Source organism: Carassius gibelio, chromosome A16, assembly GCF_023724105.1.
Source record: "Carassius gibelio isolate Cgi1373 ecotype wild population from Czech Republic chromosome A16, carGib1.2-hapl.c, whole genome shotgun sequence".
NCBI classification, from domain to species: domain Eukaryota; kingdom Metazoa; phylum Chordata; class Actinopteri; order Cypriniformes; family Cyprinidae; genus Carassius; species Carassius gibelio.
This window is the reverse complement of record NC_068386.1, coordinates 30,883,692-30,902,997: the sequence shown is the minus strand read 5'-3', so window position 1 is coordinate 30,902,997 and position 19,306 is coordinate 30,883,692. Positions and strand designations below refer to the sequence as shown.

At 37.0% G+C, this 19,306-nt stretch overlaps 1 protein-coding gene across 4 annotated transcripts in view; it reads right to left on the bottom strand.

The window, feature by feature from the left end:
- LOC128030934 (triple functional domain protein-like) overlaps window positions 1-19,306 on the bottom strand; it is a 252,485-nt gene that overhangs the window by 154,987 nt on the left and 78,192 nt on the right. For all 4 annotated transcript variants that reach the window (XR_008187999.1, XM_052619030.1, XM_052619031.1 and 1 more), the window contains exons 3-4: window positions 6,858-6,932; window positions 4,740-4,854 (exon numbers count right to left, since the gene is read on the bottom strand). Coding sequence is in view for 3 of the 4 variants with exons in the window: in XM_052619030.1 (XP_052474990.1) it covers window positions 4,740-4,854; window positions 6,858-6,932 (190 nt within the window). In the remaining variant the exon portion in view is untranslated. The remainder of the gene's footprint in view (window positions 1-4,739; window positions 4,855-6,857; window positions 6,933-19,306) is intronic.

The following is a 19,306-nucleotide window of genomic DNA, read 5'->3' as shown; positions in this document are numbered from 1 at the left end:
TGGATTGAGTCAGTTCTTTAAAGTGTGAAAAAATAAGAATTCTTCTTGGGAGTGAGGAAACAGAAGAGGGAAAGACATGAAAGAGTGACAAAGGACAACCAGTGTGGCCTAAAATCTGCAGTTTTAGGCCAAACAACACATCTTTACCCCTGGCTATCTGATACACAAGTGTCTATACACTCCCTCACTAAACCACTTGACACAAAACCAGTGGTGGACAATAACGGAGTAGCTTTACTTCGTTACTGTACTTAAGTACATTTTTCAAGTATCTGTACTTTACTGGAGTAGTTTTATTTTGAGTAGCTTTTACTTCACTACATTCCAAAGCATAAGATCGTGCTTTTAACTTCACTACATTTCATAAAACATATCGTTACTCCCTATAATATATCACGTGCTCCGACACAGAAGCGGTGTCTAATTCATCATGAACGAACTGAGTCTTTTCAAAATAAACTTTTAAATCGGATCGCAAAATCGCACCAAACGATTCGTTTACAAATTAGAATTATCCGATTGCAGCTGTTCTGGAGTCGACCACTCACTGATTCAAATGAATCGTTTAGTGCAAGTCTACAGAAGTAAGAACCGGGAGATCTTGTGAGCGCCCGTGCGTCTGATGTTGCTAAAAGTTAGTTATTAATGGTGAAATTTAGGATTAATTATTGTAACTGAAAATCATATTTATGATTTGGGAACTAAATCCGCTGTAAAGAGTGGTCTATTTAAGCCCACTGAAATGCTAGAGTGCAGACGATGCAGACACAATAAGCATCTCTGTGTTTTTGTTATGTGGAGAGGTTGGGATGAACTCAGATGCAGACAGAAAGTGCCAACACAGGATTTATTGTACAAAAAGGGGAAAACAAAACCCACGAGGGGGAAAACAACGACTAGGGTAAAGACTAAATAACTAAACAGGACTGGGCTGACAAGATAAAAAAGGACTCCAAACACTAACTACAAACAAACACTCACGGTAATACAAGGACTTCTTCAAGGATACAGAAACATATAGAGACGCATCTGTAGAAACAATCACATATGTGGAACACTCACAAGTAGGAACAGTCACGGTGTGGAACAATGAACCGACAAAAGACAGAGCACACTAGGGGATCTAAATAGGAGAACTAATTAAGATACAACAGGTGGCACAGATACGGTAATCACGACAAGACTAGGATAACAAGGGGGGCGGGGCAAGGGAACGAGACAACACAAGCACATGGCCCAAAGACAAGGCCATGTGCTTGTACACAAAACACGGGTCTGTCATGATTCTGCCTCAAGACTAGAGAAAAGTCAGGACATGAAGGCAGAATCATGACAGTTTTAGGTATATATATATAAAAAAAACATTAAACTAACACAGATTAAATAAAATAACATGTTCAAATTCCCTGCTGCCGTAATATTAACAGTTTTATTAAAATGCTACCATGTTCTGTGACGTCTGTTTTTATATTATCAACAGTAACATTATATTGTTTGGATCAACTAGACGAGTAGACAGATATGAATGTTTATTCATAACCGTACTGAAAATAAGTAAATATTGTTAGCTGATGCTAAGTGTCTAGCTAACAAGCTTGCTGGTGCTAACTTGTGGTCATTTTTATAAATATTGTATATATATATTTTTATTCAACCACCTATATATATATATATATATATATAGATTACATCTAGGGACAAAAGTAATGATGTGATGTTCAGAACATGGTAACTACAGTAATTATCAAAGAGGGGAAGAGATGCACCCCATTTGGCCAGGGGTGTTTTTACACCATAGACAAGATTTGAGAAGGAAAAAATCATTATGAAAATATAATTATATTTTCCTTAAAATGTTCCTCCTAACTTCAGGCCTTATTATCATGTCATATATAACTGTGATGTTCTGTAAAACAACAAACTTTAAAATACTTTTTTCTTACTGGTGAAAATGAGATGGTCAACTCTGCTTTCTCTCAGGTAAATCACAGTGTAAGCTTCACAGTGAACATTACTTTCGTCAACGTAGTCCATATCAACAACAAAAATATATCTTGATTCCATATAGTGGTTATTTTGGAAAAAATCCCAGGTATTTTGAGCAGTGGGATTATTTAAAAATGTAAAATTAAATTAAGTAGCCTATATAAAATTGCAAACATCTATCTTTCAGTACTTTTTTACTTAAGTACATAAAAAATTTGTACTTCCACTTGAGTAAAATTGAAAAAGGAGTACTTTTACTTTTACTGGAGTAATATTTTACTATACGTATCTGTACTTGTACTCAAGTACATGATTTGTGTACTTGGTCCACCACTGCACAAAACGGATGTCATTTCCCACTAATGGTAATTTTTTTTCCTTACCTTATTAAATGTCATCTTTCACATCAAATTCTTACATTGTTTCAATGAATTCAAAATAATAAGATACTGTACAGTTGTTACAATTTAAATGAAATCAGTATCAACAATGAATCTGGCCAGCCACAGGTCTGGTCATGCGAAAAATCATGCGAAAAATTTTGCTAATTCTGGTCCCTGGCCTGGCGATCGGTGCATCTCAGAGGTGCATTATTCATTTTCAAACCACCACCACATTTTGTACAAATGTGAAAAAAAAAATGTATTTACAGCTGTCGAGGAGATGAAGTTTATTTTCTGTATTATTCAGTGTGGCTCAAACAAAGTGATTATGGACAACAGAACAGAAGTAAAGTTTGGGAGAAGCCTGCGGCAGATGATAACCTAAATAAGGTTTGAACTGTGCAGAGCTGGAACCCTCAGGCTGAACGCAGAGATACACATGGAGCTGGGTGAGTTTCACTGAGTCAAATCAATGCTAACTACAGAAGGAAACAACAGGGAAAATCTAATTAGCTATGTGATGGCTAAACAAACCAGAAACCAGGGAGCTACAAAACCAAAAATCAAAAACCAATACCAGGACTTGGGATAAATACATTAACTAAACTTCTGTAAGAAACATCATATTAACCCACTAGAACACCCTATAGTAGCCAACCAGTAACCCCCTTAACACTTACAGAGAACACCCTAGTAACCACCCATATATGCTTTAAAGGGGTCATTAGTGCTGCTTAAAAGAACATTATTTGGTGTAATTAAATGTGTTTATGAGGTTTAAGATAAAAAAAGACATTATTTTCCACATCCATGTACATTATTGCTTCTCCTCTATGCCCCGCCCTCTGAAACCGGTAGTTTTTTACAAGGCTCATCGGTCTGAAAAGGGAGGTGTGCTCTGATTGGCCAGATATACAGTGCATTGTGATTGGCAGAATACCTTCCCTTACTCTAAGGCTAATAAATGTATTTCACGATCTGGGTCATTGTTTAATACAAAACCACACATAATGTTTCTACTGTATCTCTGTCAATCACTCTGATATTTATTTCAAATGAGTGCTGTCTATTACTCTCTTTAATCAGTTCTGTGAATGACTGTATGGTCATTCTTTATAAAGTAGCAACAATGTCGTTTGTAAAGTCAAAAGTCAAACCCAAGTGTCTTGGGCACATTAGTATTTTCACCCCAAAAAAAGTTTTTTAAGCCAGTTATTCATATATGTTGCTTCAGTATATCAGCAGGACATATCAGTTTACATTTCCAAACATTAATTTTGCCATTCATTTTAATAATAATCTAGTGAGATTGAGATTGAATGCACAAGCAGTCTGACAACAGACTGCCTAAGACTAAGACTTTTGGACAGTAGTGCATGTATAAAGTACCTGTACGTATAATTAAATTAAGTATATTTAAAGTAAGTGTAATTAAAGTATAGGCTACGTTCATATGTGTTAAAGGCTCGATTGTCGCTGGAGGAAACAGCTGTGGTGTGATGACCGGTGAATGGAGTGAAAACTTTAGTAGATGGGAAACCAATTGCTCACTTGTGACCTTTTGTAAACTGTATTTATGAAAAAGAACTGCACAGATACAGATATTCTAACAATCTATCGATAAACACACCTTGTGTCCTCTGTTTGTGTTTGATTCTGTGGTCTGTGGACTGAAGAGTGCGTTGAAAGACCCTCTAAAACACCCTAGCAACAGACTAGAAATACCATAACAACCTCTCAGGACACTCCTCACCTTAGCAAAATAATGTCTATAAGAAAGTGTTATGGTATTTGTGGCACAAAGTATGACCAAGTAAGCAGAGTGGTAACTGTGTTTACATGATTTAGTGTCACAAGGTCCTTCAGAAATCATTCCAATATGTTGATGATTGGGGCTCAAGTAACATTTCTCATTACTTTCATGTAGAAAACTGTGCTGCTTAATTTTTTTTGTGGAATTCAAAAGAGGTTATATAGTAAACATAAATATTTTGAACAGTATTTACATTTACATTCAAAATCAGTACATGCATTTACTGTTAACTTTGTCAATATAATGCATCATTGCTGAAAATTTATTAGTTTAATAAAAAATAAATCAATAAATAATAATAATAATAATAATTAATCATATGGACAACAAACTTTTGGGTTTCCTGATCACATGGATTTCTACTGAAATCAAAGTTGTGACTGCACCTTTACTGAATGGGCAATTTTAAATGAGACTGCCAAAAATAGATCAAACGCTGGTCTATATTTCTTTGAGCAGCTAGGGTTAACACAATGGTGACTGAATTGTTATTTTTAGAATTCCATAATATATCACACCGATAAAGACACATGCACACACACACGCACACTGCATACTTAGGAATGCCTGCAAGGTACGCAATAAGTCGTCTGAGGTCCTCCTGTCGTATTCTGTCATGATTACTCCTGGCAGGAAATATAAGGACTGGCCCTCCACGACGATCTCTTCCACCTGCAGGCCAAATCAACACATTATACATTTGGCTTGAACAACAACATCTGTGTCATTAGTAAAATAGGGCAATGTCTAATCTTAAGAAACAAAACTGAGTCTACCTACCTACTTTATATAGTGATGCTTGGAACACCAAGGCCTACTTATCATAAGGTACGTTTACATGGATACTTTTTGCTTCCATCAGAATGAATTCATTCAATTCATTCAAGTTGATATGTGCATTTATATGTCACAAGCTTCTGGTCGGATTTAATCTTTTGACATGCGCACACTGCATGAATATACAGAGTTTCCTGCTGTTGTAGCACACTAATGTTTTAAAAAGCACACTTGGTATTTATCTACTTCGGGTTCTTATTAGGCGAAGACCAGCACATGAACTGATGAAGTGCCCCTTCCCGCACCCAAAACCAGTCGTTTGTTAGTAAAACCAAAAAAGTCTTAAAAAAGGAATGTTGGGATGTTGTCCTTCTCCTCTTCACAGATGCTGAGTGAAAGTTTTATAATGCCTGGACACTCATTTATGACACTTTTGTTCAGCTCGCTCCAGGTGTCATATGTCATAAGCTATTTCTATGTCACTGTGCATGCACAGTACTTTCAAGTTTCGGTTTTAATCCTATCAAGTGTTTACGTGTTCTCTCGCTCAGATTACAGAAGTAATAAACCACCCATTACAGTCCGATTAAATTTTAAATTTTTGTCAGATCTCTCCAATTCAATCTGATTGATATGGCTAAATGTGACTTTTTTATTCTGATTGCATTTCTAGTCTTATTACAATCGGATTAGTATGGTCCATTTAAACACAGCTATAGTCAACCATTCCAAGTTGACCATTTATAGAAAAAACTGTTTGAATAGCAGTGGTTTTTGTCTAATGCAGAATATGATACCGAATATCATTGCTAGCATAATATCATTGCTTCATATCATTATTTCATATAAACTTACATTACACTTTCTTTGTAGTGCAGAGTTGGAAGAAGGGTAAAACTGTAAATGAGTTATATCTCTTTTTAGACAAGCTGAGCTGACGATAAGCAAGTTGGCCTGCCAAAGATTAAGATGTTCGTAAGCTATCTGGGTCAACAGCCACTGACTGCATTACCCGAGTGATGCTGCTCTACCTTTGAGCTCACATATTGCAGTGTTAATGACTGTCACTGCAAAAAAGTTTCCTCTCATTAATATTCATAGAAATCCAGGCCTTCTAAATATATGGCTTAGAATGGAGCGGGAAGCAACAGTTTCCTTTTCACTCCTTTCTTAACTATTACAGGTTTTTGGGCATGACACCATGGTATAAAGTTTGGGAGTGGCAACAGATATCGTGTCTATTTGCCTCTTTAAGAAGAATCAGTTTATGTATCCCCCAATTGTTAGTTGCTTTGAATAAAAGCATCTGCAAACATGACTTAATGTAAATGTAAATATAAATGTTTTTAAAGAAGCCCCTTATGCCCACTGTATTCATTTGATCAAAAATACAGTAAAAAGTATATTTTTTTATAACTTTTAAAAAAATTACTATTAATATATTTTAATTTATTTCTGTCATAGCAAAGTAGAATTTTCAGCAGCCATTATTCCAGTCTTCAGTATCACATAAATAATTCCAATATTCTGATTTGGTGCTCAAGAAACCACAATACAGTTTTTTTCTTTTTTTCAGATTATTTGATAAATATAGTTCAGATTCAAAATCATCTATTTTAAATATAAATATTTTGTAATATTCTAGTATGTTTTACAATTACTTTTGAACAAAATACTGGGTGCTTTCTGAATAAAAGTATTGATTTCCTAAAAAAAAAAAAAATACTTTTGGGGTCAACAATAATTACATTTATGCATTAATCAGACACTTTTATCCAAAGCAAATTACAAAAGAGGAACAAAGCAATTAATCAAAGAACCAACAGTTTATGTAGTAAACAATGCCAGATTTGGATTAGGAATCCAAATATATAAAATAATACTGTATATAGGCTCACCTGATAGGAATGCTACCTTTTCTTTTAGGATGGGAAGAACTTCAATGGCCTTCATGTCTTCATTTCTGTGGAACCCTAGAAAGAATTCAAAAACTGATCAGTTTACAAAGCACACAATAACAAACACATTTCACATACACACAACTGAAAAAGCGAAAAGCAATACATGGTATAATTTATTATTAGGTTGATTAGTCTACATTTATGAAACAGCACAATGTCACATGATCATAGCTTTAGCATGTGAAGTGTTATCCCATTCAGTTATTTCATTTATTTACTTATTTTATTTACTTCAGTGTGATGATTATATGGTGTACAGTTAATAATATATTATTAGGTCTGTATGTCACAGCCTCCCCAGTCAGAGATACATCCCCGTTCTTCCCTCTCCTCCGCAACCCTGATCCTCATTCTCTCTCTCCCCCTTCTACTCAACAGATGGCAAGATCTAAATTCATCAACAGCTTCGCCAATGCATAAAACATGATCACTGACACCAATCTCCCTGAGTACAAATAGTGCCAAAATCTTGCTTTAAACCAATTCACCAATTAAAAATTCTAACATATTACCTCTTAAAAAAATAACTGGATTATAAAAAATAAATAAATGTCAGTACCCAGTGAGCACATAGAGGTCAGTCAGAATTCTGTGATCAGGAAAATTATTGTGTTCTGCTTTAAACATCTTGTTAAACATTTGATTAATATCTTGCAAATAGACACTTATTTGATGAAGAAATGCAGCAATTTTTTTTATTTTTTTTTATTGCAATTTAATATAACTGGTTCTATTTTAATATACACTCCTGTGATGGCAAAACTGAATTTTCATTACTCCAGTCTTCAGACACTATAGACACTATAGATAAACATAATATTAATTATACACAAGTACACCATGTAACAATACAATACCGTACAATAAATAAAAACTACAGAGAGGCATACAAAGACATCAGATGTACATAAATGTAAAAACTATGTGCAGAGAAGTAGAAAGTGCTGAGGTACGTAGCGGTCATATTGCACTGTAGAAATAGGAAATTACAAAGTGAAATACTGCACAGTAAAGAACTGCTCAAGAGATAATATGGGAGAAGGTGGTTGAGGTCTCTCAACATGTGAACATGTTGTAACCCGGATGTAATTGTCTCTTCTACTTCTGGCACTTCTGGTGGTCAATCAGCAAACAAATAATCTCAAAATGGTAAAATATTTACTGTTTAATTGACCTGATCAATATTTATATAAAAATATTGAATAATATTTGCTTTACGCATATATATATATATATATATATATATATTAGGGGATTTTCATAGTCGAATCGTAATTTTTGAATCATGCTGATATTCGACTGATAGTCAAATCATATGTTTGGGGGTGGGGCAAAATACATTGAGTCAAGTCAGACATTCGGCTAATCACTGATGTTAAAACACAGGGAAAATGTGTAACAAATGCCTCACAGAAACAAATGGGGTAAATAATGTTTTTATGTTTTGATTAAAAGATAGTTAACACAACGTCAGCGAAACCCTAACAATTCACAATTTTTACAATAGTGCTCTCATTATGACGTTAGCCAATATGACAGTTATTAATGTTCTGCATTTTATTTCTGATTTGAGCTGCGCACGCTGAAGATGACCAATAGAGTGACGCATGTGATAGCAAGTTTTTAATCAATGGGATTAAACTCATAATTTCATGTCGAATACACTTCGTTTTTTTATACAACATAACGTTAATATCAGGACTTAATATCAGGCTATCTGCAAAAAGAGCCCGATTGCAAATTAACGTGTCTGCGCGGCTCTGAATGCAAACTCCTTTTGTGGACGCGTTCTTCACGAAACAATGTGCAGAAACATGACAGCTAAACTCTAAACATTCACAGCGTTTTATTATAATGGTGTTCTCATTATAATGGTATGGGTGTGACAGTCCATCCATAGTTATTAATATTCTGATTTGTAGTTTGACCTGCTCGCGCTGTGCGCTGACGAGATATCACCGTAGTACTACAATGAAACGCTTGACTCAATATCAAATGCATCTTATATGAGGTAAATAATATATTCACAATATATATACACACCGGCTGAAATGTTTTGAAATCACTTGTAATTTTTTTTAGCACCCCTGGGCGCCGCCATTGACTTAGCGGACCCCCACCTGCTGTTAGCATTCCTTTGACTCCCATTCATTTTTCCGTCACTTTGACAGCGAATAACTTGACATCTGAGGCATTTAAAGACTCCATTTGTCCATTCATTATTTCTAAAGAAACACGAAAATGTAAAAGGCCCCATTACCTTGTATCTTACGTTGTGGCCCCATAGAAGCAGTTTTTGTAAAAAATATGCTAAAGATTGCATCATAACCTGCGACTCTCTGTCGCACAGTAGAGAAATTACCGTATGGACAGGAGGAGAAGCTCGCAGGCAATCTTTTACTGTCTACAAGGCTATCTGGGGGATGTGGAGGCATGAGGTCAAGGGAGAAGCCCATAGAGAGTCCATAAAAGCAACGGGACATAATTATTCAACAACATCTGCAAGATTCGGTTGGTGATTCACATTTCTCTTGGCACAGCGATTAGAATACTTACAGGTTGCTCACATGACCTCTACGTCATCAAGCTCAGCTTGAGTCTGCGCAGTACGCTCGACCCCCAGGAAGCATGTGCGTCTAATTCAGGCGGCAAGGAACTCGACCGGAAGTTGAAGTCGGGTGGGGGCTGCCATCTTTTAGCAGAACTTCACTTGCGTTAGCATTCCCATTGACTCCCATTCATTTTGGTGTCACTTTGACAGCGAATAACTTTACATCTGAGGCGTTTAAAGACTCCGTTTGTCCATGATTTATTTCTAAAGATACACGACAATGTATAAAGGGCTCCATTACCTTCTATGTTACATTATGCCCCATAGAAACAGTTTTTGTAAAAAATAGGCTAACGATTGCGTCATAACCACTTGACTCTCTGTCGCATTACCGTACAGACAGGAGGAGAAGCTCGCAGGCAATTAACTTAATATGGCGTACTGGCGTTACATTTTAAAATACTATAGAAAATAATGAATCAGAATACTTACTCCTGCTCACTCATGACAAAGAACTCCCCACTCAAGCTCGCCGTCTCAGCAAGATTAACCACGGCAGTTTGCACGCACAGCCACTTTAGAATATTTACATCTAGCAGACAGGTTGCTGACGTCGTCAAGCTTCGTTTGAGTCTGCGCGTCAGAAACGGAAGTGCTAAAAAACCCTAAAAATGGGCTTCAATTGAGTTCCAATGGGGTCGCTGTGTCCATTTCTTTTACTGTCTATGGTCTAATTGCCTTATTTTTCTCAGTTGAATCCAATGGGGTCGCTCAGTCCATTTCTTTTACTGTCTATGTTTGTACCCTACTTGTTAGAAAAAATCCATTAACTGCCTATGTCAGTTTGAGTCTTGGTAAAGTTTTAAATCCTTGCCGCCAAGATGCTTCTCTGTCGGTCATAGATTATGGAAAGTAAAACATAAATCTATAGGGGTGGTTGGATTTATTCACGCACTTTAAAATATTTATTTGAAGCTTCTTTCTTTTCAGATTCTTATTCACGTCTTTATCATAATAGACTGCATATTAACTTATTGGGAGAAAACCGCAAGTTCGTGAAATCAGACATTTGAGCGCTCACATATACTAAGAATGGTATAATCATAACAGCCCGCAAATATTCGACTGTTAGTTTGGTAGTCGAATCAGGCTTCTCAAAAAGAAGCATCGAATCGTCGACTATTTGGGGTCACCCCTAATATAAAAATACACATATACTTTACCATACTTTTCACAGCCGAATAAAATGCATATGCATAAACAATTAGGCTAAACATCAACCCAGTAGGTGTTGGGGTATAATTATATATATATATATATATATATATATATATATATATATATATATATATATATATATATATATATATATATATATATATATATATATATATATAGTTCACTGTAAATTGACTATTCCTTGTTACTGAGAATGGAGTTTGGGTTTCACAAAGGCAGGATTGAATAGATGAATAATAATATGAATGTTAATGGGAGGTTAATCTCCACAGGAAGCAGCAACTGCCTTTTTTTCCACATTGTTCTCCTTTAAACCCACAGGGAAATACCATTACCATATCACACCCAGCACAGTCCGACTTCACACTCAATATGATGGCACAGTTCACAATAGGGTAGCTAGTAGACTGTAACCCACACCATACTGCAACTTCTAATCAGAGAATTAAAAAAAAATAAAAAAAAACATGATAGCATGGTAAAGATCACTATACTGCAGATTCATATTCATTTCTACATTGTAATAAAAAATGGTGTGGAGACAATTTTTTGGCAGAAATTGAAAGAAACTTCACAAACAAATATAAGGAGATGGCTAGTAACACACTGAATTAAATGTGAACTTTTAAATTAGAAAAAACTGAAATAGTATTTTCTTGTAAACAAACTCTAACAATCTTTTACGAGTTCACTGCGAAATAATAAGTTCCCACTGCTCTGAGTGTGTGTTCATGGTGTGTGTGTGTTCACTGTTGTGTGTGTGTGCACTTTGGATGGGTTAAATGCAGAGCACGAATTCTGAGTATGGGTCACCATACTTGGCTGTATGTTACTTTCACTTTCACTTTCACACTTACATATAATTAGCTGAGATATGATATGCATATTTGGCATGATGTCCGTCTATTTGTAAATAGAACTTGAAGTGAGGAGATGGGGTGTAGGAGGGATGCTGATAAACCATCAATGGATAGAGGTAAGACAGCGGTATTCATACTATGGTCCAGATCAGATGAGACCAGATCATCAAACACAAAGAGAACTGAACTGAAGTAGAGGATAATGACACACACTTAAACATAATGACTGAATCAAATGAATAACATGACAACAAAAGAACAACGGCAAAAGGGTGTTGAAATGACAAATCCGCAAACTGGCAGCTTGCATTTTTTACTTATTTCCCCAAGTTTTCCACAATTTTTCACAACTCCACTATAATCAGATTAACAATCCACAGCACGATACAACAATAATAAACAATAAAAGATAAAGCTACCTCTTCCTTGTAAGTTTTTTAGTTTCTAGCTCCGCCCAACGTGAAATGTTTGAAACCTGCTCTACATAACTGCATAAAATGATTGCCACTACATAAATAACTGCCACACATTATTTTTTGCTTTCAATGGATAGACAAATGACTTTGATTAGGAATTTCAGATGGTAGGACATTAAAAACTTCCACTGCTCAGACAACACTACTATAAAAAGACAGAAATTATCATCTCAAAAATAAATAAACAAACACTTTCTCTAGCTCTTACAGGGTCAGCATTAATTATTTCGCAGGAATATTCAAGAAAGTGCTGATCAGTAATAGGAGACACCACAAGCAGAGCACAATCAGAGATGGTGCCAGTTTCCACAGCATCAAGAACACATGATTTGAATAATATATCTAATTGATTCTGTAGAAAAGCTTGTGTGGCTCAAGGAAACTTAAGCTTTTCCCACTGTCCAAATATGCTACAACAACAGGACCAAGGGATTACCATTATATCACTCAGCAGACAAGCTGTTTTAGCGTCACAATGTCTGATGTGTATATGAAAAACACTTGACTGTCCTCTAAAAGTCTGGGGTTGTGTTTGTTTCATACATAACTTTTACAAACAAGTAGCTTAGAATCAGAATCAGAATCAGAAAGAGCTTTATTGCCAAGTATGCTTGTGCATACAAGGAATTTGTTTTAGTGACATGAGCTTCCAGTACACAGAGACAACAACACACAGACACACACACGAAAAAAAAAAAAAAAAAAAATACTTTGCAAATAAATAAGCGTATAAACAATTGTGCTCTTAATGATAATGGAATAGGATTGAGTAAAATGCAGGGATGTACTAGGATGGAGGGTTAACAAATAAATATAAGGATATTGCACATTTTTATTGCATAAGTGGGGAATATTTAGGTGTTCATGAGGTAGATTGCCTGGGGGAAGAAACTGTTCTTGTGCCTGTCCTGGTATTTGAGGATCTGAAGTACCAGCCAGATGGCAAAAGTTCAAAGATGGGCTAACTTGAATGTGAGGGATCCAGAGTGATTTTCCTCACTCTGGATGTATACAGTTCATGAGGGGTTGGCAGGGGAGCACCAATAATACTTTCAGCAGTCCGAACCGTTCTCTGTAGTCTTCTGATGTTTGATTTTGTAGCTGAACCAAACCAGACAGTTATTGAAGTGCACAGTACAGACACAATGATGCCTGAGCATAACTGTTTTAGCAGCTCCTGTGGCAGGTTAAACTTCCTTAGCTGGTGAAGGAAGTACAACCTTTGTTGGGCCTTTTTCACAATGGAGTCAATGTGATTGTCCCACTTCACTTGTCCCCAGGAATCTGAATGACTCCACTGCAGTCACAGTGCTGTTCATGATGGTGAGTGTGGGGAGTGCAGGGGAGTTTCTTCTGAAGTCCACAATCATCTCCACTGTTTTGAGTGTGTTTAGCTTCAGGTTGTTAAGACTGCAACAGACAGCCAGCTGCTCAACCTCTTTTCTGTACGCAGACTCGTCACTGTTCTGGAAGAGGCCGATGACTGCAGTGTCATCCGCAAACTTCAGGAGCTTGACAGAGGGATCTTTAGAGTTGCAGTCGTTGGTGTACAGTGAGAAGAGCAGTGGGGAGATAACACATTCCTGAGGGGCACAAGTGTTTGTGGAGCAGCTGTTTGACATGAATTTCCCAAGTCTCACTATCTGTCAGAAAGCTGGTGATCCACTGACAGACAGAGTTAGGAACAGAGAGCTGGGTCAGTTTGGTCAGGAGGGCTGTTGGGTTGATGGTGTTGAAAACCGAACTAAAGTCCAAAAACAGGATCCTCACATAAGTCCCTGTTTTTTCCAGATGTTGCAGGATTAAGTGCAATCCCATATTGATTGTATCATCCACTGACCTGTTTGCTCGATAAGAAAACTGCAGGAGGTCCAGTAAAGGTCCAGTGATGTCCTTCAGATAAGCCAGAACCAGTTATTCAAACGACTTCATGACGACAGATGTTAGAGCCACAGGTCTGTAGTCGTTAAGTCCTGTTATCTTGGGTTTCTTTGGAATTGGGATGATGGTGGAGCATTTGAAGCAGGAAGGCACTTCACACAACTCCAGATTTCTTTTGAAGATCTGTGAAAAGATGGGGGCCAGCTGGTCAGCACAGGTTTTCAGACAGGCTGGTTTAATGCCATCTGGGCCTTGTGCTTTTTTTTTCTTTTGTTCTTCCTGAAGACCTGGCGCACATCATCTTCACAGATTTGAAGAGCAGGAGGTGTGGAGAGGGAGATTGCATGTGGTGTTAACAGTTGTGTAGGGAGATGGTCAGAATGGGTGTTGGGGGTTTCAAATATACAATACAACTCATTCAGGTCATTAGCAAGTCGTTGATAAGCCTCAGTGCAAGGGGATGGTGTCTTGTAGTTGGTGATGGCTCTCAGTCCACTCCACACTGAAGTTGAGTCGCTGGAAGTAAATTGGTCTTTCAACTTTATAGCTTAAGTATTTTTAGCCGCTCTAATCCATTTGTTCAGTGTGTTCCTGGCCCGATTGTAAAAGACTCCCCATTTCTGTAGGCATCCTCTTTGGCCTGACGAAGATGTGTTTTGCTGTAAACCATGGCTTATCATTGTTGAATGTTTAACAAGTCCTGGGAGAAACCCATATATCCTCACAAAAACTAATATAGGATGTCACAAATAATAATAATAATATTTGTGACAAAAATAATAATTATACAAATAATAATAAGCTTTGCCAGTGTTTCCTAAATTAACTGGTCAGCCAAGTGTGAAAAATAAGTTAGCAATTAATCCTAGGGTCCAGTAATGCATTATTAATGACACAACTGAATTTGAACACCATCACTGCACAGCTCAACAAAAATTACTCAGACAGCCATGCCAAGGGTAAAAGATGCTGTTAATATTCAGTTCACAGATTTAATTCACAATTGTGGACAGATGATATCCTGGTGCCGAACAATGAAGTGTGTGAACTTGACAAGCATTCAATGACATGGTTACACATGTCATGTCATGGAATCCCACAAAGGGGATCTGAATAGCTGTCAAAGTTTAACTATTCAGTGATTTCATCATCTCAGTTCAGTTTAAATAGTATCTGTGGAATCATTTGCAATCAAGTCAATGATATAGCTGTAAATGAAGTGTCCCCAACTAAGCAAGCCAGAGGCGACAGCAGCAAGGAACCAAATTTCCATCAGTGACAGAATGGAGAAAAAACCTTGGGAGAAACCAGAAAGTTCAGCCACTGATTAAAATGATGTACTGCACTGGGATGAAAATCGAAAAAAAAAAAAAATGTCTTGTCCACACCAAGATACAACAAGTTACAATAAGTTACAATAAGTTCATTTAAGGCAGAACCATATTCAGTGATTTTTTTTTTTTTTTTTTTTTTTTTGCCACAGGCTTCTAAAACACACCATGCTGGTTTTGTCTGGCCAGAAGAGAACCCCCAACTGAGCCGGTTTCTCTCAAGGTTGTTGTTGTTGTTGTTTTCTCCATTTCTGTCACCAATGGAGTTTGGGGTCCTTGCCATCATTACCTTTTGGCCTGCATAGTTGGTGACACCAACTATGTAATTTAGTAATATTATGGACTTTATCTCAGACATTATTGGTTGAGAACTGACCTGAACTGGATGATGACATTACTGAATCAAAAATGAAATGACTTAAACTATTTATCGGTGGTAAGCCATTTTTTGCAGTATGACTTAGCCAAACATTTACCTAGCCATTTTGTCTAGTTCAGGCAATCCACACAATCCACCATAAACTGATGTAACGTAGCAAAATAAACTTGTTTAACACACCAATCATTGTCTGTTCCCTGATTCAGATACAGCAGCTCAATTTACAAAACTGTAGGACTAATGACTCAAATGATTTGGCCAATTTAAGCCACAATGAAAACAAAATGATTGAGAAGTGTATAATGACTGAAACTGACCAGCATGGTCGGAGGGCTTCTATATGAGAAACTTATCATGTTCTTTGAGGTTTGTGAGGCAAAGCAAGGCAGGCAATATGGGCCTCCACTCTAATTATGTACGGATAGAAACTTTTGACTGTGTATGTGTGTGTGTGTGTGTGTATGTTGGCTGGTGCTAAGCTATGTTTCCTTTTTTTGGCTCCTGTCTAAATATAGGCCAGACTTAGAGGTGAGGATGTGCCACTTTCTCAGCTTTGGGGATTTTGATTAAGCAGGCAAGTACTCGGCCGTGCCTCTACACACCAAACCCAGTTCATATTTTATTCTGTCAGTCCACATCAATCACGTCATGTCAGAGATATAACTGATGGAATGAGGCGAGATGTACAGTATAAGCAGGCAGCAAAGGGGGTTGGAGGTGAGCATTTAGTTTCTAAATCAGTAGACTACTTTAAGAAAATGGAGCTCAGCAGTTTCCAATGTTTCTCTGTTAATGCATTCTGTTTAAAATATTAGCCAGTGTATCAGTCATTAATTTATGTTTAATTATCAGCCAAATGATCAGCCTTGGAGATATTACTATCAAACAATAATTTAATACTAATTTCTGCTACTACACATATGTAGCCCTATAACCCTGTAACAATATTTCTATTTATGCAACTGCTCACCAGTCAAGCTTCACCTATTCTTTACTTGAGCAAACCAGGAAGCTGTGTTCCAAACCTTTTGTTTTGTGGCTAGTGTCACATTCAGATGATCCTCCTGATGAAAATTCTACAAATGTTGATCCTGCATATGTTGGATTTTAGTCATCAGTATGGGATGCTGATGTCCTCACTAAAGGTCAAGGGATATATTGTTTTTATCAATTAGCCAAAACTAATAGTAGTTGTGTTGATATATCGGTTATCTGTAAAATTTAAGCAGAGTGGACGTGAATCATCATTCAAATCATCTTTTTGATTTACTGGTATTAACATTTGTGGTGGGCTAACCACACCTTCAAAAATATTGTATTTACTGAAATCCAAGGAAAGAGAAACCAAGTCATTTTCATTCTAGATGTGACCACAACAATTTTATCACTATAATAAATAACTAATCTGCATAAGCAATTTAGTGTAGAGTTTGAGCTGCCATAATGCGAGCCAAATGAGTTGTCTGCCAACAATTAATTATACTTCACATTTGGATTTTCCGTGGTTCTGAGAGGGTGTCTGAGCTAATGCCAGCTCATTTCTTCTCACACATCGGCGCATCCCAATACAGACCCCACCTCACATGAGTTATGGATCCCTCGGCCCATTCTTCCTTTTACAGGCTGCATTTCTCCCCCTCTCCTCTGCCTCTCCATTGGCAACCTTTACTGACTTATTCCCATCCTTGCTTTTATGGACCTTGTTCACAAGTCTTGGTTGCTTGTTATTTTACCACCAGTGAGTCTACAATGGCTCATACATTCTTGACAGGGGAGCACCAGCCATTTTTCAGACAGGGTTGCACAATCATATGTCCTTTAGATATGACACATGCATTGAGGAAACTTTACTTAGATATGAATTTATTTCATACTGCCATCCTTGTTACGAGAGACCTTCATTTCCCAGAGCTGGGTATCCATCTGATGGAAAGAAGAATTACTAAAGAAAGTCCCACTAACCTTAGAGTATTTTTATTCACATTTGTTGACTGCAAGGAAATCAATTAGAGCGGTGTGAAACAATGTTAAAACTCAGTCTTAGTCAAACACCAAATTTTGGTCAAACTACAAGAGAGCTCCACATGGGTTTGCAAATAAACCAGAGTCGTCTTTTACGTTAGTAACCAAACAGGTCAACCCCAAGAGCTGCACTTTTAGAATAATGTCATCTTACACTTCAATTATTTTTCAATAAACAACTGACGACAACAATCTCTACATATCACATTTCCCAAATGTGCGTAAATCTGATGACTGGTAAACAGCAAGGTGTCTGTAAACAGCAAGGCCTACCCCATTATACTTTGGCAGGATCTTGCAATTACAGCCCTAAAATTGCATATATTGCATTTGCTCTCTGAGATTTTAGGAAACAACAGTCAACAGTAGAATGTTAAATAGAATGTGCTAATGAGATTGACTGAATATTTCCATTTTTTATTTATTTTTATTTATTTAACTTGCATTAAATGGGTTAGTACCATTGAGAAAGACCTGACTAATAAAAAACAGAAACTAAATTCAGACAATATAAAATACTACATAAATACATAAAACAATAATGTAAAGAAAACATATAAACGGGTAAGCCTGTCGCGATAGTCGATAAATCAATTAATCGCATAATAATAAAAATTAGCTTGATAATATTTTCGGCTGTGATATTTTTTTCAACATTTTATATAAAAAATGTAACATGTCATGATGGGGGTTAGTCTGGATCCCAGCCTGTGGACAGCTCATAGCAGAAAACACCCTCTCTAATGGCACAGGTGTTCCGGGAATAAAGAGATAACGTCTCTCCAACTTTGAGAAGTGCCTTTTTATTTGCTTGTCGATGTTTGTGTCGCAATTGATACAGCATTGTACTTGCTCTACTGCTCTATTTTAATACCATGTAGCATATTTTGCAAGTAACTTCATTGCCCTTTCTGTCAAAATGGGCCTACTTTTCACTCGCTTAATTTGGCTTGCTCAACTAAATTTGACTGTAGGTGTGTGTTTGTGTGTGTCAACGCACCCAGTGAGTAAACACACATGCACGCATCGTTTTCTCCTTCTTTCCAAAGCACTTGGGCAATTGCGCTACTGAGGCATCTGACGTTGTCAAGTCAAGTCACCTTTATTTATATAGCGCTTTAAACAAAATAGATTGAGTCAAAGCAACTGAACAACATTCATTAGGAAAACAGTGTGTCAATAATGCAAAATTACAGTTAAAGGCAGTTCATCATTGAATTCAGTGATGTCATCTCTGTTCAGATAGTGTCTGTAGATTTAATTGCAATCAAGTCAACGATATCGCTGTAGATGAAGTGACCTCAACTAAGCAAGCCAGAGGCGACAGCGGCAAGGAACCGAAACTCCATCGGTGACAGAATAGAGAAAAAAACCTTGGGAGAATCCAGGCTCAGTTGGGGGGCCAGTTATCCTCTGACCAGATGAAACCAGCAGTTAAATCCCAGGCTGCAGCAAAGTCAGATTGTTCAGAAGAATCATCTGCTTCCTGTGGTCTTGTCCTGGTGGTCATCTGAGACAAGGTCTTTACAGGGGATCTGTATCTGGGGCTCTAGTTGTCCTGGTCTCCGCTGTCTTTCAGGGATGTAGAGGTCCTTTCTAGGTGCCGATCCACCATCTGGTCTAGATACGTACTGCAGTGATCCTCTC